At 37.8% G+C, this 20,725-nt stretch overlaps 1 protein-coding gene and 1 long non-coding RNA gene across 4 annotated transcripts in view; one reads left to right on the top strand and one right to left on the bottom strand.

Moving 5' to 3' along the window:
* Window positions 1–996: 996 nt before the first annotated feature.
* The window catches only part of LOC105387874 (ras GTPase-activating protein-binding protein 2), a 33,694-nt gene continuing 13,965 nt past the window's right edge, over window positions 997–20,725 (top strand). The window contains exons 1-9 of one of the 3 annotated variants that reach the window (XM_048621934.1): window positions 997–1,078; window positions 2,717–2,852; window positions 4,109–4,250; window positions 16,010–16,168; window positions 16,688–16,898; window positions 17,461–17,568; window positions 18,085–18,194; window positions 18,545–18,641; window positions 19,149–19,372. In XM_048621934.1, coding sequence (XP_048477891.1) covers window positions 2,755–2,852; window positions 4,109–4,250; window positions 16,010–16,168; window positions 16,688–16,898; window positions 17,461–17,568; window positions 18,085–18,194; window positions 18,545–18,641; window positions 19,149–19,372 — 1,149 coding nt within the window. In that variant the 5' untranslated portion in view covers window positions 997–1,078; window positions 2,717–2,754. Of the gene's footprint in view, window positions 1,183–2,716; window positions 2,853–4,108; window positions 4,251–16,009; window positions 16,169–16,687; window positions 16,899–17,460; window positions 17,569–18,084; window positions 18,195–18,544; window positions 18,642–19,148; window positions 19,373–20,725 lie in introns of all 3 variants that reach the window. The other 2 variants (XM_048621935.1, XM_048621933.1) reach the window with 2 other exon arrangements.
* LOC119690843 lies at window positions 9,482–10,784 on the bottom strand. The gene is made up of 3 exons (XR_007266420.1): window positions 10,323–10,784; window positions 9,830–9,969; window positions 9,482–9,560 (listed from the first exon to the last, which is right to left on the bottom strand). It is a non-coding gene; the product is annotated as an uncharacterized LOC119690843 (long non-coding RNA).

The raw sequence follows: 20,725 nt of genomic DNA, 5'->3' as shown, positions 1-20,725 counted from the left end.
GTTACCGTCCGTCGCGGACGTTTGTGTAGGTCATCCGCGTCGCACTGAATCGGAACTCAGGTTGACTGGAAAGTAGTCTGCGATAGAAATGAAGGATGAGGGTTAAAATCAAGGACTTCTCTATATTTTACTTAGAGTATATATTTGTAATATTTTCATAGGTAGTTACTTATTTATTTATTCATAGACACTTTATTGCATACCAAAAACATACACAGACAAAAATACAAATTAAGAAAATTTTGTACACAAAGGCGGGCTTATTGCCAAAAAGAAATTTCTTCCAGCCCACCCTTGGTTCATCATCATCATTAACATGGAGAAGGGGTGAACAGTGGTCTGTATGGAAAACTCTAAACCGCCTCCGGGCTGGCGTTGCCCGGACGAAGGACAATTTAAGGCGATGGGATATGCTCCCAGCCAATGCCAGCACTCTATGCAGTTGCGGAAGCCTCCAGACTACGTTACACCTTATAGAGTGTCCTAATGCCCCAAAATGCAGTCAAGGAGACCTGATGAAGACCAATGATCTCGCAATAAGAGTAGCAAAACACTGGAGGAATTTAGCTTAGTGCATTCACACGATAGAAAAAGATCATCAACATCACTGTCTGATATATAGAATATAGATAGATTGATGCTGAGAATACATAAAAATTTGTGAAATACAAAAACTAATTAACTTCTTTTCTATTTTGTATGCAAGTTCTCCATTTCTGTTTTCTATTCATTTCTGCCAGGCTGTACCAATGCTGCGAATAAGAACGAGCGTAAAAAGTAGGTAAGTCTTTATTCCGAGATTGTATAATAGTAACGCTACTCAACAATAGATGTCGCTGTATATGAAATGCTACCAAAGCGTGAGGTGGTTATTCTGGGAAATATATGTTTTTTTATATACTATTATGATTCTACTTTTTCAGGTTGAATAACTAATTGAATATTTTATACATATTGTTTTTGTATTTAAAGTACACAAATTGTATGTATATTTTTGTAAACTATTATTTTTAAAATGTATTATCCTATATTATTTTTATCAAATGGTAACACTGATAAACTGACACCCGACGGTGAGGTAGGCTCTTTTTCTGTTTTCAGTTCATATTTATCGTGAAAAATTGCGACTTTCAGTTTATATCGTGTTAAACTACGCTATTTTGATGCCTAGATTCTACTGAGGTGAGATTATTCCCTTTTCATCTTTTTCAATAACATGAATGTGCAATATTTTGATTGTCGGCGATCGTATTTCGTCAAGAGGTTAATCCTCGTCAATATTTCTTCGCTTTGATAGGAATTCTCCGACTAAATGGACTTCTTGAGTAAATATTTCACTAATCGCCCCGGCAAACGTTGTATAATACGAGAATTGTGATGTTAGAACTGTGGGGGCTTCGACTGAAAGTGGCCATGCGTGCTTGACGGCAGATCCATTGGCAGTTCCGTTTCACTTTGTTTGTCCGTCGCGGCGCGGCCCGGCCTCGGCAGCCTCTTCTCAAGCTTTCCCTACTGATTTTTTCACTTCTGAAGGCTGATACAACCTCCTCATATACTATAGTTCAAATGTGTATTGTGTACTTTTTCAGAGGTCAATAAGTGTGGTGTTTACAATTTTTCATGATGCCATATTCGGTCACTTAATTCCCTTTAATTCAGTTCTGTAATATTTTTTGATCATCATTAAATTTCCACTGGCCTTTATTTTAGGTATTCATTTCTTGCATTTGCTTGTTCTATCCACTGACAAGGTTTGTAATAAAGAACTAAAGCCATTCTTAGAGCTATTACTAGAAGATCTCCAGAGTTTACTTCAATCAGTCTAATCAGTTTTTAAAAGTGCTTCTGTGTAGCTGTTTTTCTCCCATCATATTTACACTCAGTATCTCTGCTAACTATAGATATTGGTCACGGGAGTGGCCTATGGGTAGAAAATCTAGGCTATTACTCAAAAATAAATTGTTTCAACAGTCTTGAAACCTGTGTGGACTTATGGTATTCGACTTTGGGTTACAGCATGCCAGTTATCTATTGAGATCCCAAAGATTCCAAAACAGAGTACTCAAAGCCATGGCTAATGCACCTGATCTTAAAGAAATGAATATTCAAGACTAAATTCTAGTTTTCTCAGCTAACTGCAACTGCTAGCATACAATTGCATGTCATTACGAATTTTATTAGGTACTAAAGTATTATAAAATTGTGATCTATGTATACAAGGCCCTTGTGTTAAAGTTATAGATAGTTTATATTGCTGGCTTGATTACATATTTATAAACTTACATAGATGAGTACTGATAAGTTTATTGCAATGCTTGTATCAGTTATACATATAAGATTATTTATTGTACCTATTTCATATTTATCTCCTATCACTATGCAGTTTTATGCAACTGGTAAAATTGAAAATTTGTAAGCAATGATTTTACTGCTTTGATCTATGTACATATACATAGTGAAACAAGACAACTAGCGATAAATCCTGTTGGCTAACAGTTCATGGGTAATTTGAATTAACTGGATAATCCAACTGTCAAGTAGTATAGGCTTGCACCACAGCTACATCAAAATATTTTTTTATATTATCTCTTTCATCAAGATTAAAAGAGAAAGAGAGATTTACGCAATAAAACTTTTTTAGTCTATAAGTTGTTTAATGTTCGTGCAAATTAAGAGTAATGTATTGTAATCTCCAACTTTGTCCCGTATGTTACAGTGTTCAGAGGGCTAAATCGTGTGGAGTGATCTTGAGCGATGGTAATGGAGGCGTCCCCGTCCCCGCAGAGCGTCGGCCGCGAGTTCGTCCGCCAGTACTACACACTGCTCAACAAGGCGCCCGCACACCTGCACAGGTACGCTCACACTTGTATAAGAGCCAGCTGAAAACCAAAGCTGTGCTCTTATTGTCTACGGCACATGCTGAGCTGAGCTATCTTTTTGACCCTCTGGACAGCAACCTATTATGTTTTTGTACTGTTTTTTTTACTGTCAGTGTGTCTATTTGTGTATTCTGATTTCTGTGGAGCTTTTAATACGGTAGTAAGAATGGTAAGTACCTACTATACAGTATACAGTGTAGTACTTATTATAAAGACTACAAGAGAAATAAATAAATAATGTCTTTATTTCTATAGAAATCGGTTTTACCTCATTGAAATAACAATTTTGCCATCTATTCTATTCTATTCTCTGTGGGGGTGTTAGTACCTGCACCTGGCTCTCTCGAGTGGAACCTTTGTGCATATCCCCAAGGTCTAAACTGCCTTCCTAAGCTTGGACCATTTCCCACCACGCTGGTCCACTGCGGGTTGGTGGGTTCACATATCTAGATGTGCTAAATCTAGATATGCAGGTTTCCTCACGATGTTTTCCTTCACCGTAAGAGCGATGGTATACATTGTACTTAAGTTAAAAGAACTCATTGGTACATGTCAGCGCCGGGATTCGAACCCGCATCTTTTGCGTGAGAAGCGGGCGCTTACCCGACTGAGCTACCACCGCTCCTTTTGCCATCATTATAGCTCAATTGACTGTATAGATACAGTAGTTCAAGAATTAGACGGCTATTCATCTTGCACTGCAGGGGAGAGAACTTATCTTATCCTCAATCAAAATCACAGCTCAACAGAATGCTATTAATACTTGCTCGCCGTCGCTCACAATAACTGGTAGGAAAATAAGTATGCCAGGTAGTATAGCATATTATTATGTACACATAGACAGCCTCAGTATTATATTCATTTGAATATTTGGTTGAGCTGTATTGTATAAGCTCGAGCTGATCGGCTTGATGTACTGACATACCAAAATTAAATAATGGGCTAACACCCAGCGAAAATTCAATGGCTGTCGCAAAATGGCAGTATCTTTTCTATTTAACACCTAAGACAGATTCGAGACACCTGAGTACAAATACATGTCTTTCATCATCGACATCAGCTTATAGCAGTCCACTGCTGGAAATAGGCCTCTCCCAAACGCACGCCACTTGACGCGATCTATAGCTTTCCTCTTCCTGTCTTTAAACAAATGTATCTGCCCTGGCCGCAATAAAACCCGGGACCTTCTGCATAGCATTCAAGCTCACTAACCCCTCCACTCCCGGCAGGTTCTACAACAACTACTCGTCGTTCGTGCACGGCGGGCTCGACGCGCCGCACCGCGAGACGCCCCCCGTGGTGGGGCAGAAGCAGATACACAACCGCATCCAGCAGCTCAACTTCCGCGACTGCCATGCCAAGATCAGCCAGGTGAGAGACACATTTGGTTGGTTACAAGCTAGCTTTTGCCCGCGAGCTTTCCGAGTCCAATGCCATTCATATAATTTATGATCCAATGCATTAATTTAAAAAAAAAAACACCAAGTTCCAGTACACTTGCCAGAGTTGCCACGTGCAAGGGTGGCTACAAACTACCTATCATTTCATTACCTTCATAAATATTTCAAAACACCCTTGCCGTTCCATATGTCACTGGAACGTTTACAATGCTCTCATGAGTGTATTTGCGTTTTGATATATCTAGGTTTCCTCAAGTTTTCCTTCACCTTTGTACAGTATGTTATATAATTCTGCTTAAATACCTTATTTCTTAACAGTTCATTGGCACATGGCTGGATTTGAACAACCTTACAAATGAGAGCCTGTAATGTTCCATCAATGCCGAAACATTAATGATTCCGCAAATAATGAATTTAAACTATGTTAGAAGGCTCCCGTAGGGTTTGTTGCGCTAGGAAGGGTTTTCCCGAGGGATTTTACGGTTTAAGACATTTATTTCTCAAAAAGATTTTTGCTGTGAAAGGTAGTCTATGAAATTGTTTAGGGAGTCGGCTAACTTCATGAACCGACCCTGAACCGATCCTGCGTAGACCCTGCACCGCCCCTGCGTAGATCCTGCACCGCCCCTGCGTAGATCCTGCGCCGACCGTGCGTAGACCCTGCACCGTCCCTGCGTAGGCCCTGCGCCGGCCCTGCTCCGGCGCTGCTCCGGCCCTGCTCCGGCGCTGCTCCGGCCCTGCTCCGGGCTTCCGCCATTTTGTTTTACAGGACTAGTAGGAAGGTATAAAAGGGAATGCGAGAGGCGGCGGCGGCCATTAGTAATTTTCTTGTGATCGGGTACACGTTGGGATTTTTCCGCGTTGGTTTAGTTTTTATTTTGTTTATTGTTAGTTCTCAACGTACGATGGTGGTATTGCTTTGGGAAAGCGCTTTCGTCCATATATGTAAATGTATATGGCAAGGACATCCCTTAGTGATTGGCACTGTCGTAATTTGGAAACTTTATTAATTAGATCTTTAGATTGCCAAGGCTTTCGACTAGATCTTTAGCTTTTTGGGGGAACGTGTACTCTAGAGTCTAAATCCTTCATGGTAAGGTGGCAAGACGGATACCTAACGGTGTCGTTCAACCAAGTCTTGTTTTAGGGCCCCCGGGTAGTGTTAGTTAGGCCTGGCTATGGAGTAACCAGGGTCCCTCTTTTGCTAGAACGTGAAGGGATACACTCCTCAAGAATAGATCTTTGATTTAAAAATCTGGACTATTACTTGATCTTTATCACATATATATTTATATACTTATAACACACACTCGGAGATTGCAAGTCGCCCGGGTGCCATACCGTTAACCCACGGCTGCAATTTCCATCACACAGGTATAGGGCTTAGGTACACTAGGGGTCACCTACCCCGCTCATTCAGTATTTAGCTAGCTAGGCAAGGTGCACTCCAATCACCCGGAGAAAACCTACACATTACACACCACACAATTAAATGTAAATGTGGGATTGATTCCCTAGTTTTGAATTAACACATTTTAGATTAGAATAGGGCCTTCTGGTTAGACACAAATAGGCAGGTAACTTCATGGTTAGGGTGGGGAAAGTAGTTACTTCATCATAAATAATAAACTAAATAATATCTTACAATAAATATCACTTCAAAAGTACTTAATAATTTTATCAGATAAAATAATTTCACATAACCTCAAATTTGTCCTATAGTTCTTTGTCTAAATTATTGATTTTTCATTAAGTAAACAAATACTCCTACTTAAAGAATCTATGGTCTATCTAACTTATTTTGGTTTATTGTATCACAATAATCCATATTAATATTACAGAAGAGTTTATTTTGATTTTGAGTACAATAAGCTTTTGTATCAGATTGGGGGTAGAATTGATTAACGGAGAAATTTACTCTAATAAGTGTCAAGATACCACAAATAAGGGTTCTAGATACTTAAATCAAATCATTTCTGGTTCTATAATCGCTCAATGAATACAAATAACTTGAAGTATGATCAGATTTCAGTCACAATTAACACATTTCAGAAAGTTGTGTAAATTCTAACTTGTGGAAGTATTTGTTTCCTTATAAGGCTTTATATTCTTATGTAAATAAATAAAACTAGGATATTTTGTTATCTTATATATTTACTACAACTTTACTGGTTATATTCCAATAAGATCAAAGAATATTAACTATTTCATAATAATTAACCTTTCAATTAAGTAATTTAAAAGAATAAATCACTTCCCACTTGGCTATTAATTAGAGTCATGTATTTGTCAAGTACCTACTTATCTATTATGAAATTCATGCTTACATAGTTACTATACTATAAATCATTGGATTATTCTAATATTCAGTTTGTTTATGATTATAAATATGTCCCCTTTAGCTTTGACAACATGTATTCATGTTGATTTATTTACATGAAATAAAAATAAAACATGTAAATATATAAGGTTAGGAGCAAGGGAAGTGATTGTTGGCGGAGGGATGTCCAAGTCCATGGTTGTGTCCCACGAAGGCTTCGATTGAATATTTGCTATTACTTATTTATCTATTTTGAGTCTTATATATTGATTCAATCGAGTGTAGTGATCAAGGCCTACAAAGCGTATGGAGGGGCTTGCCTTTTAAACCAACACAAAAAAAAAAACTACATTATTTTTACCTTTATGTAAATTGAAATTCACTAATAGCACTTACCTGTAAATATGTAGTTATCATACAAATAAAAGTTGTAGTAAGTATAGATCAATAATTTTAGGCAGGTAGTTAGGAAGGTTGTAATCAATTCACGTTCATAGTTTTATTAAATTCATTAGCTTTCGTTTATTGGGTTACACTACACAACGTAGGGGATCCCTGGATGTTTCATGGCCAAGCTAAAGTAGTATTTGTTTCACTTTTAAGTCTTCAGTTTATTTGTTAGGTTGTTTTCCCTTCTAGTCTTTCAGTTGAATCTTGAGCTTCCTTCTGGCGGTTTTCGAAGATCTTTGATAAAAGTATTGTTTCATTGTGGGAAGAATCCAGTGTAGATAACCAGTGTTAATAGTAAGTTGTAGTTTCAAATATCTTCTAGTAAATCCATTAGGTAGGAGTTAAGTAGGCTGGAGGTAGGGCAAAACGTTACAATTTGGTACCGAGAGACCAGGATATTAGATGCTGTTAGGGAATTTGCTTCATCTCTTCATGTTAGATGTCAGGCAGGTAGATTTCTGTTCTTTTATCTGGAATTTAACAAGCCAATTTGATTAAGATAGTACTTATTTACAAACGAATCACAATATTGAACACTCTTTTGCATAGTATATAGGTAACTTACGTTTGTCTCGAAAAAACATTCAGGTTTGTTGTTTGCCTTTGCGATTAGTAAGTAAATATTTACTCAATATGGCAGTTTTCACATAAAGGCATTTCTTTTAATGTTATGGCTAGAAGAAAGTTTCAAAAGTTTGTTTTTAGTCGGAAAAACTTTATGCAGTATTGCACCACAAACAATAAAAGACAAAAGGTTATTTTTTTTAACAGAGTAACTTTTATTGCGTCACAGACAAGTATAATATTTGGCAGTGTGCTGTGTGCATTATTTTACATTACATGAAAATCACTGCAAGTTATAATTTTTCACTAATACTCTCAGTATGTTAACGTTATAATAAGTCTCTTGTGTTTTGTTCGTAATGATTTGTTACATACTAGTGGTAGGAAAGTGATTATATCCTTGATATAATCACAATTTGTTGCCGTGGAGTGATCGAACTTATAAACGAAAGAAATTTAATAGGAAGCGCAAGAGGCTAGGTTTTGTAATTACGGAAGCATTTGTGAAGATAGATAGGTAGATACTAGGTAGTTGATAAAGTTAGGATGAGGAAATGAATAATGGAAATAATTCCATTTATTAAAGTTTACTTAATAAGTAGGGGTTGTAGTAATGTTATGTAGCTCGTTAAAGAATTACAAAAGATTAGGGGTTGTATAACATAATGCTTGTCGTGGAGTTAGAGGATATAATCATCAGAAGTTGTGTAATATAATGGATTCTTATTCAGGACATTATCTATAAAATTTAATAGATAGGTACTTACCTTTAAAGAAGAATAACATAAAACATAGTTGTATAAAGACTGATTTATCTGTAGGTAGGTCATATTATTGTTGCTCTGAATCATTATGAACGGTCTCTCTGATTATGTAGCTGATTAGGGAATTATTAGTGAATAGGGGTTGTAGGTAAAATAATGATATGGTCTTATTTTAGGTAAAAGCAGTAAAACATTTATTAATATCAAAAAATATATTTAAAAAAAATGTAACGAAAACGCAGCGCATTTTAGTCCTTATGAACAACCTGAAATGATTAGAATAGATAAAGAAATTCTGGCTGAGGTAGATGAGGGGTGGGGATTTTGGTCTGGAGGTGCGATCGGCTGCGTCGGTGGATCGAGGAGTTTGCGTGGCAGAGCTTGTATGGTTATTGCTGGGCTGGACTGGCCTGGTTGGGGGGGAATCGGTAGTTATAGCAACTAGTCTATAATTATTAATTATCCTTTTGGCTGGGTTGGTTCGGTTTGGTATTGATTGTATGAGTTTTGTTGTGCGGGTTCTTTAGTTTGTTGATGTGGTTGTTTGTGCTTCTGGGTCGGATCTTTGCTTGTCATAGGTGGTAGGTGCTTAAAAACTAGGCTCTTAAATTACTATACTTGAATGTTTGAAAGAGTAGATAATATATTATACAACATTGATCATAGGAGTTGGGATAGAACTGTAACACTATCTATGCTATCATCCTAACTTAGAGTAACTGGAAAAGCCCAAATGTCTAATTATCAGATTCCAGAGAGCCAATTAGTAGCAGATATTATCAGACATTTTATTAAACAAATACAAGTATGAGTTACAGTTAATAAAGAAAAGAAAATATAACAATAATCTCATTTGAAAAAAAAATTAAAGAAATATATGATGAAAGGATAGCGGTCAGACATAACAATAAATTTAGAAAACAATTAATGTAAAGCAAGTTACTGTTGTTGATAAAGTGTTAGACCAGGTAAAGTAGACTAGGACCTCATTTAGTATCAATATATTCTTTGTAAGTTAAGAATTATGTGGGTAGTTTAGTTGTTCCTATTTTGTGTGCCGTTGCAATCCGCTTCTTCACCTGAGTCAGGATGTTTACTTCATAGTATATGTATAGTCTCAGAGTTTAGTTGTCAAATATAGAACATCATCATCATCATCAGCATTCAAACAGTATGTCATATCCTGAAAAGAAGAATAAAATTTAATTAAAAAAGTTAGGTATTATGAGGATTTACATAATTATAGCAATTAATACATGAAAAGACTATTTAGTTCATTATAACTTAAGTAGACTAATAGGATAATACATTTAGGGAATGGTTTTATGATAGGTAATCAATTTTGGATCTACAGGGTTATGATTTTCATAACAGTCTAACAAAATCTATGTAAGTACAGGAAGTATAAATAAAAAATGTATTACAATATGTAGAAAAGAAATAGGTACTTACTTATTGAAGAATAGTAACTTTGGTCTATAAATAGTGAGGCATTGTGAATGTTTTGTCACAGTGGATGGTTTGATCAGTGGTTTATCATGGGTTCAAGTTCAACAAGGAGTGTTGTTGGTTTTGCATTATTATGTTTGGTCCTGAAATAAAACAAATAATTCTTTAGGCATAATTCAAATAAAATTACGGAAATGTAGGAGTTGAAGAGTAAATGATTAGGATACTTATTTAAAAGGTGAGGGGTTGACAATAAGTTAAAATATGTTGGTTAGTCTTGTCAGTATTCATTCAAAACTGTATGGGGGATAATTAACTGAATTAGATTTTTATAACAATAGATCTATTATAAACACAAGATCCGTAAAACAGAGCTATTGTACGTATGAATAACTAACAATTCAGAGGTTGTTTATTTTGAATCACGATAATTTGAGGATGAGGCCTTTGTTTAATAGCATTCATACAGGGTATTCGATAGAATAATGACACTTACCTATTAGATTCATTCATTATTTAAGAGTTCGTTAGTTTAATCGGGTAATCTTTAGATTTCTTCATGCGATCAATATTGTAGAACACAACGCATGTTTTTGTTTTGTTTGGTGCCGAAAAAAAAAAAAAAGAGTAAGGTTATCAAGGTTATGTCAGTTTGACATTGACAGTTTAGTTTTTTATAAATTTGACAGTTAGACAGGTAAGGCACATTTACACAAACAGCCTAGAATAAGGATAATGGAGACCGTGTTTTTCAAATAGGGGTTGTGAAGGAGAGTTGTAATATCTCAGAAATATTTTTAGTTACCTAGTAACATTATTTTCGACTTAGGTAGTTACGGAGGGTAGGAAAATAGTTGAAGTAGAAATAGTAGTTAGACATTTATTTGATAAAATAAATAGCGTATTAGGTTGTAAAAAAAAACACTAGATGGCGGTATTTTGATGTTTTGGTATCGATGGAATATTGGGGTGGATTTGTCAGTTACATAAGAGTAGGAACTTTTAATTTTGGTAAAATTTATCTGATATAATTTTCTTTTATAGAGAAAACAAAAGGGTAGGGTATTTACATAGCCATTTCCCGGGGATTATGTCGTGATTATAATGTTTCGAAAAAACTGAAAGAGCAAAGAATGTGGAAGGAAGAAAAGTACTTTAAACGTCATTTCAAGTCTGAATGATAATAATGTTAAAGGTACCTGATCAGGTCATACATAGTTGATTAAAGGATGATGAAGAATGAAGTTTTACTTATTTAATATTGAGTGCGATTTATAATCATGACAAATACAACTGGGAAATGAAGGGTTTATTGATACTTCGTTCAGACACACACACACACACATTTATAAGGGAAACTTTGGTATATTGTTTCTGTAAAACTTGATTGAGTAGTTACCTATTATATAGGTACTTATTTAGCTAAATAATAAATTTATTCCAAAAGTTACCTTTATTTCACTAATATTTTCCAAATGATCAACTAATGTAGATACAAGAATTATTGCTACTTATGTAAAAGTATTTTAATAAAAATTAAAAAAAATAATACTGAGTAAAATCTTGAAAGAAAAAAAAGATTTGTATAATAAATAGTTAACTTCATTTAAAAACTACTAACTTAATAATATGTGGGGACACCTCACACTCGACCATCCGACCCTAAATTAGGCAGAGCCTGCAATATGGGTATCGGACCGTCAGTTAGTAGTGTGCAAATTGGTTCAAGTAATTTACACACCATACACTCTTAGTCTTGCTTTTGTAGTAAATTGGCGAAGAAAGGCGGTTCTACTCGGGCACAAACGTGGTACAAACGCTTTAGTCGATTTATTATTGAAGTTAGCTATGCACGCATTAACACATGAGACGTCTATACAGGCTATAGATGTTTTTACAAAGTACCTTTTACAGACTCCACACGACACACTACACTTTACACAAAAAAATACAATTACTTTGAAACAATTTGCTTTAGAAAAATATCTACATAACAAAAGTTGATCATGACGGAAAACAAATACACTTTACACCAAAAACACATTCTGATCGAAGTGTAAATAAACTAGATGTATTTTCTTTTCAATTTAGGTAGGTAAATGATAGAAAAGAAAATTAATAATTAGATACATGATATTTTATTGATTTAATCAGTGGGGAGGAAGAAGGCCTTGATGTTTATTAGAGTGGCGTGAATCAGAGAAAGAGGATGAGAGTTGTGGTGAATTGAATATCTAAGAAACTATGTATTGAAAAAAATAATACCTACAAACATATAGTTAAGTGAAAGTGGCTTTAGTAAAATATCATGGCTGTTCTCCTACACTGAAGGAAAGATTCCGATTTCACCTTAATGACACGACACTATACAAAAGAGAATATTTATGAAGATTTTGGTGTTAGGTTAGGACAGCATAGTCAAATTATACTGTTGTATGTACAGTATCTTCATAATATTCTATACTCAACCTACTTACTTAAAGAAAAAAAAATATATTTTCAACACAAATTTTGTCATTTTGCTGAATTGGAAGGGGACTGAAAAGTTGTGAATCAGTTGTAAACATGAATGCAATAATGGTTCACAATAATAATTCTCTTTCTAGTTTTGGTAAAATGATACTTGATAATTCTACACTCTACATCAAGCTCGGAGATTGGTGGACATTGTTCCTGGGGATTGTTAGAATGAGACTTGAACTTTATTAATTTCTATTGATGATGCATCGTCGAAAACATAGGGCGTGGGAGAGTTCGTGCTCTAAGAGGGCGTGTTAAAGATGCTACAAAATTCTTAAAAATAAATTTAAGGTTCTGTGGTTTCTCATTTAGCATTGGATCCTTCTGATCGACAGGGTATCCCCTTGTTCCCGGTTTATTGGAGCATGAATAATCTACTAAGTATTCGATCAATAGTTATGTAAATAATAAATAATAAATGGGATGGTCGATGATTTTTGATAATTTCTGGGGATCTTGTTGGCTAATCATCTGAGTCATTTTACACACATACACACAGACATATTGAGGTGATAATCGGAATTTCCTTTTACTAACTTTTCATCGTTTAAATTCAATGAATTTGATATTTGCGAAAATGGGTAGTGTATATTATTGTGTATATTTTTTCCATATCTTAATTATAATATACTTGCGATACTACAAAAATATAAGGGGTTGAATGTAATGTTCCATCAATGCCGAAACATTAATGATTCCGCAAATAATGAATTTAAACTATGTTAGAAGGCTCCCGTAGGGTTTGTTGCGCTAGGAAGGGTTTTCCCGAGGGATTTTACGGTTTAAGACATTTATTTCTCAAAAAGATTTTTGCTGTGAAAGGTAGTCTATGAAATTGTTTAGGGAGTCGGCTAACTTCATGAACCGACCCTGAACCGATCCTGCGTAGACCCTGCACCGCCCCTGCGTAGATCCTGCACCGCCCCTGCGTAGATCCTGCGCCGACCGTGCGTAGACCCTGCACCGTCCCTGCGTAGGCCCTGCGCCGGCCCTGCTCCGGCGCTGCTCCGGCCCTGCTCCGGCGCTGCTCCGGCCCTGCTCCGGGCTTCCGCCATTTTGTTTTACAGGACTAGTAGGAAGGTATAAAAGGGAATGCGAGAGGCGGCGGCGGCCATTAGTAATTTTCTTGTGATCGGGTACACGTTGGGATTTTTCCGCGTTGGTTTAGTTTTTATTTTGTTTATTGTTAGTTCTCAACGTACGATGGTGGTATTGCTTTGGGAAAGCGCTTTCGTCCATATATGTAAATGTATATGGCAAGGACATCCCTTAGTGATTGGCACTGTCGTAATTTGGAAACTTTATTAATTAGATCTTTAGATTGCCAAGGCTTTCGACTAGATCTTTAGCTTTTTGGGGGAACGTGTACTCTAGAGTCTAAATCCTTCATGGTAAGGTGGCAAGACGGATACCTAACGGTGTCGTTCAACCAAGTCTTGTTTTAGGGCCCCCGGGTAGTGTTAGTTAGGCCTGGCTATGGAGTAACCAGGGTCCCTCTTTTGCTAGAACGTGAAGGGATACACTCCTCAAGAATAGATCTTTGATTTAAAAATCTGGACTATTACTTGATCTTTATCACATATATATTTATATACTTATAACACACACTCGGAGATTGCAAGTCGCCCGGGTGCCATACCGTTAACCCACGGTTGCAATTTCCATCACACAGGTATAGGGCTTAGGTACACTAGGGGTCACCTACCCCGCTCATTCAGTATTTAGCTAGCTAGGCAAGGTGCACTCCAATCACCCGGAGAAAACCTACACATTACACACCACACAATTAAATGTAAATGTGGGATTGATTCCCTAGTTTTGAATTAACACATTTTAGATTAGAATAGGGCCTTCTGGTTAGACACAAATAGGCAGGTAACTTCATGGTTAGGGTGGGGAAAGTAGTTACTTCATCATAAATAATAAACTAAATAATATCTTACAATAAATATCACTTCAAAAGTACTTAATAATTTTATCAGATAAAATAATTTCACATAACCTCAAATTTGTCCTATAGTTCTTTGTCTAAATTATTGATTTTTCATTAAGTAAACAAATACTTCTACTTAAAGAATCTATGGTCTATCTAACTTATTTTGGTTTATTGTATCACAATAATCCATATTAATATTACAGAAGAGTTTATTTTGATTTTGAGTACAATAAGCTTTTGTATCAGATTGGGGGTAGAATTGATTAACGGAGAAATTTACTCTAATAAGTGTCAAGATACCACAAATAAGGGTTCTAGATACTTAAATCAAATCATTTCTGGTTCTATAATCGCTCAATGAATACAAATAACTTGAAGTATGATCAGATTTCAGTCACAATTAACACATTTCAGAAAGTTGTGTAAATTCTAACTTGTGGAAGTATTTGTTTCCTTATAAGGCTTTATATTCTTATGTAAATAAATAAAACTAGGATATTTTGTTATCTTATATATTTACTACAACTTTACTGGTTATATTCCAATAAGATCAAAGAATATTAACTATTTCATAATAATTAACCTTTCAATTAAGTAATTTAAAAGAATAAATCACTTCCCACTTGGCTATTAATTAGAGTCATGTATTTGTCAAGTACCTACTTATCTATTATGAAATTCATGCTTACATAGTTACTATACTATAAATCATTGGATTATTCTAATATTCAGTTTGTTTATGATTATAAATATGTCCCCTTTAGCTTTGACAACATGTATTCATGTTGATTTATTTACATGAAATAAAAATAAAACATGTAAATATATAAGGTTAGGAGCAAGGGAAGTGATTGTTGGTGGAGGGATGTCCAAGTCCATGGTTGTGTCCCACGAAGGCTTCGATTGAATATTTGCTATTACTTATTTATCTATTTTGAGTCTTATATATTGATTCAATCGAGTGTAGTGATCAAGGCCTACAAAGCGTATGGAGGGGCTTGCCTTTTAAACCAACACAAAAAAAAAAACTACATTATTTTTACCTTTATGTAAATTGAAATTCACTAATAGCACTTACCTGTAAATATGTAGTTATCATACAAATAAAAGTTGTAGTAAGTATAGATCAATAATTTTAGGCAGGTAGTTAGGAAGGTTGTAATCAATTCACGTTCATAGTTTTATTAAATTCATTAGCTTTCGTTTATTGGGTTACACTACACAACGTAGGGGATCCCTGGATGTTTCATGGCCAAGCTAAAGTAGTATTTGTTTCACTTTTAAGTCTTCAGTTTATTTGTTAGGTTGTTTTCCCTTCTAGTCTTTCAGTTGAATCTTGAGCTTCCTTCTGGCGGTTTTCGAAGATCTTTGATAAAAGTATTGTTTCATTGTGGGAAGAATCCAGTGTAGATAACCAGTGTTAATAGTAAGTTGTAGTTTCAAATATCTTCTAGTAAATCCATTAGGTAGGAGTTAAGTAGGCTGGAGGTAGGGCAAAACGTTACAAGCCTACACTTTATCCTTTACACCACCACGACTCTCAACAACAACCGGACAAATACTAATACCCTCTAATTTGTTACTTTGTTTCCGGTTGCCTGTAAGAAATCGCTCTCAGCGATAAGGCCGCCTTTGTACATAAGTCTTAGTCTATAAGTATTTTTTCTGTGTCTGATTTATGTGGCGTTCAATAAAGTTATATTCTATTCTATTCTTCTCCCTGTCAGGTGGACTCGCAAGCGACGCTAGGCAGCGGCGTGGTGGTACAGGTGACGGGCGAGCTGTCCAACGGCGGCGCGCCGATGCGGCGCTTCACGCAGACCTTCGTGCTGGCCGCGCAGTCGCCCAAGAAGTACTATGTGCACAACGACATCTTCCGCTACCAGGTTAGTGTGACATGCAATTGTAGTTAGAGAAGAGAGGGATAACACGCAGGCTTTCCGAGTGACGTCTACCATACCGCGTACTCTAACCACTCCGAGTCGACTAATTGGCTATCCTTTCTCTGAGGTCGTTTTTCTACTACCAACGTTGCCTGGACGTCACCAAGAACAAGATGATGCTGATTTACATTTAATGTGTGGCCATGTGTCCACCGCACGCACGTCACCCGAGCTTCAAGGGCCAGAAACTCAGCTGGAAATAATTTCCCTCTCAGTCACATCCCGACGACGGCGCGGCGGCGGTAGACAATATTCACAGGCTGTCACCGATAACGCTAAGAAAAGGATAGAACAAAATGGCTGCGTTTGGTGACGAATGATTAAAGTGATTTCGCAGCCGAGTGGCATATCGCATGGTGCCAATGCTTCAACTTCTCGCTCATACTCATTGCTATTTCAATCTTAAATCCTACGTAGGGCACCGAATAACATCTGTAGCCTAACCAAACCTCCTCTCCCCAGGACATAGTATTCTCTGACGACTCGGGCTCCGGGTCGGCTCGCTCGGACGGCTCGGAGGAGGAGGGCGGCGGCTACTACCCGCCCCCCCCGCAGCCAGCCGCCTTCCCCCCGGCGCCCTTCCCCGCGCCGCCGCCGCCGCCCGCCGCGCCCGCGCTCAACGGACACCCCGCGCCCGTGCCGGATGAACGCGCTGTTGTGGCTGCTATGCAAGGTGGGTTTGTGGCACTTAACGCCAATACATGTTATTGCTTTTCAAAGGGAACGCAGTAAAAGCATATTTTATTCTCTTAGTAAGTAGGTAGTATAGGTTCCACCTACGCTTCTACTGCAAGTTGAGTCAATAGAAAATTTGAAAGTCAGTTTATAAATCACTTGTTTTACACCATAATGCGGCACATACCTATGTGGTGGTTGTCACGAACATATTACTTTTATTAATAAGGCTGCCGAATGTGCTATTTATTTCCTGTTATATGAAGGTATGTGTGCAATAAAGTGTATAGATAGATAATTAATCCTTTATTGCACACAAACAGAAACTACAAAAGGAAATGCAACATCACATGCACATCTTATACCTTGTTTCACGGGGAAAGACATCTGACAGGACCCTTATTACATTCGAATAAGGGAAGTTTTTGCTTGTATCAGCTGTCTTTCCTCGTGAAAAAAGGTATAGGCGGACTTATTACTAAGACAAATTTCTTCCAGACTACCTTGGAGATTTCATCTTTTTCTTTAACAAACTACTTATGTATCATTATATATTCCAGCGGCCACAATCTCCCCGCCTGAAGCCCCGTCGCCGCCGCCCGCCGAGCCCGAGCCGCAGCCCGAGCCCGAGCCCGAGCCCGAGCCGCAGCCCGAGCCGACGCAGACAGGTACAGACAGATATAAATAAAAAGAACACGCAGTTTTTGAAGAAAAAAAAAACCAACAGGCGATCTCTGTCTAATATTTAATAATAATAATTATAAGCTGCCTTTGGTTGACTGAATTGGATGCACGCAGATACAACACAAAATAATAGTAAAATGAAAAAATGAAGAGAGCTGAAAGACGGGTTGTAGCTAAGCTTCATGCTATGGTAGACCTGCTGCCGCTGCACTAGTTCGTTATTGAAGTAGATAAACGTCACTATATCGGATTGGCCATAAATACGGCGCTGTGATTGGTTAAACGCGCATTTATCGACGTCTGGCCTATCATTCCTTATTCCTTATTATTGCTTGAGTAGTGATGCATACAACAGCATCACAAGGAATTTTCGACAGTCGTTGAACGAAAATTGTTCAAAGTTTTACCTATTTAGTTTTTAGGATTTTCATACTCAGTCAGTATACCTGCCCTTTTTGCAAAACCCTGTAAGGTATATATAACTTACGTGTTGTGTGCAGTGGTGGCAGCCCCCGCGGCCCCGCCCGCCGCTCCGGAGCCCAAGACCTACGCCAACCTGCTCAAGTCCGGGGGCGCCGCGCCGCCGCCGCAGCGCCAGTCGCCGCCACAGGTAACACATACAAATTTATTACATGTATTGAAACTGAAAGACTAATTGAGAATCTCCTCCTAGTTTTGAAGTCGGTTAAAAACAAACAATAGTTTACAGACAATAAAACATTAGTAAATAATCTATGCAACGGTTAATTAATTTATTATCATCAAAATAATATAAAATCATACAATATGTTATATGATTTATAATCAATGTATTAAATGTTATACTTATATAATGTGCTAATTTGTCTTCACTGTCTGGGATTATTATTACAAATTCTTATTGCACAAATAAAAACACAATATAAGACGTTTAAACCGTGTGTTTTATTAGCAAATAAAGTTTTATCTTATCTTCTGCAGCAGCAAGCGCCCCCGCCAGCCGCGCCGGTGTCGCACGAGCCGCGCCCGCGCCCCCCGCGCCCGCCCCGCGACGCCCGCGACGCGCCGCCGCCGCCCGGTAACTATACCACCATTACTGATATACTATACCTGCTAGCGTACCACCAACGACACATGAGACTGGGACTGGGAGATACAGAATAGAATATAATATTTATATACTAGGACATTGCCCGTACTTGCTACCCAATGTTGAATAATGCGTGTGTAAATATGTACTAATCTACTTTATAAAATATAATATATAGGTACATACACGACGACCAAATGGTGAAGTGGTTAGTGAACCTTAATGCTATGCCGAATGTCCCGTATTACAGGCTCTGCCTAGCTTGGGTGGAATGGCCGTCTGTGAGATGTCCTTTACTTATTATTATTTATTTGATTTTCCTCCTACTTTTTAAGGTTTATTCCGTATCTCATGGGCGTAAGCCAAGAGAGGACGGCCTAATGTGATGAAATGACGGATGCTCTAAGGAATTTTAAGCTATAAAAAGATAAACCGCCATGATTTTTGTATTGTGAGGTGTATATAATTGATTCTTATTACCATTTTACTCCCCAGCGGAAGGCGTCCGCCGCTACCCGGACTCGCAGCAGCTGTTCCTGGGCAACCTGCCGCACTCGGCCACGGAGGAGGCTCTCCGCGCGCTGTTCTCGCGCTTCGGCCCCGTGGCGGAGCTGCGCGTGCACAGCAAGCCGGCCGCGCCGCACGGCCCGAGGCACCCCAACTACGGGTTCCTCACCTTCGAGAGCGAGGCCAGTGCGCAGGAGTGTCTGAATAATGTTGTGAGTATTGCTTTTTGCTAAATAAACCGAAAGAGGGTGACTCTGGAGGTAATTCGGCCCCGTGGCAATCCAAATACGGCTTTCTAACCTTCAAGAGCGATGCCAGCACCCTAAAGTGTCTGAGAAATGCTGTGAGCGCGTAAGACTGTCTCAATAATGCTGTGAGTATTGCTACAAATCCTAGACACACGTATACTGACAAGCCAAGGTATAGATCCCGCCGACAGATGGCTCTGTATCTTGACTCGCTTCGGCCCCGTGGCGGAGCTGCGCGTGCACAGCAAGCCGGCCGCGCCGCACGGCCCGAGGCACCCCAACTACGGGTTCCTCACCTTCGAGAGCGAGGCCAGTGCGCAGGAGTGCCTGAATAATGTTGTGAGTATTGATTTTTGCTAAATAAACCGAAAGAGGGCGACTTAGGAGGTAATTCGGCTCTGTGGCACCCTAACTACGGCTTTGTCACCTTAAAGAGCGACGCCAGCGCCCTAAAGTGAGTAATGCTGTGAGAGCGTAGGACTGTCTCAACAATGCTGTGAGTATTGCTTTCTACAGAATTTTGATATATACCGAAACGGGATGACTCTGGAGGTAATTCGGCCCCGTGGCAACCCAACTACGGCTTTCTTATTTTCAAGAGCGATTTCAGCGCCTAAGAGTGTCTGAGTGATGCTGTGGGCGCATAAGATTGTCTGAACAATGCTGTGAGTATTGCTACATATACTAGACACACGCCTATATTTACAAGCCAAGGTATAGATCCTACCGACAGATGGCACTGTAGCTCACTCGCTAAGCTAAACCGTAAGAAGATGACACAGGAGGTAATTCGGCCCCGTGGCAATCCAACTACGGCTTTCTTACCTTCAAGAGCGACGCCAGCGCCCTAAAGTGTCTGAGTAATGCTGTTGTAGGGTTCGTAGTCGGGGAGATGAGTGAAACCAATGAGCTCCAATAAGATACTGATTTATTAAGGCTATAGTGAGTAATCATCATACCTAACTTAACTATAGATACTTACTAATCTATACCTACACTACATCTTCCCCGAGGGGTTAAAATAAAATAAAATAAACATATTTTGTTTTATTTCATAACTAAGGTTGGTACCAAACTTACTTAGTAATAAAATAATTGCTATCATATAAATGTTATTATTATCTTATCTCTAAGTGTATATAATACGTATTTATCTAAGATTACATAATATAAGGTTTAGTTCGATTTTTGTGTACAATCTCTTCTTTACCATTCCTTAATATCTTAACATTACATCCTAGATCCTCTAAAATTATAAATGGTCCAAGGTAAATACTTGAAAACTTATCACCTACTTCATTTCTTAGCAGTAAATAA

The sequence above is a fragment of the Plutella xylostella genome, chromosome 6 (assembly GCF_932276165.1).
Source record: "Plutella xylostella chromosome 6, ilPluXylo3.1, whole genome shotgun sequence".
In the NCBI taxonomy this organism is placed as follows: domain Eukaryota; kingdom Metazoa; phylum Arthropoda; class Insecta; order Lepidoptera; family Plutellidae; genus Plutella; species Plutella xylostella.
This window is presented reverse-complemented; position numbering and strand designations above follow the sequence as displayed.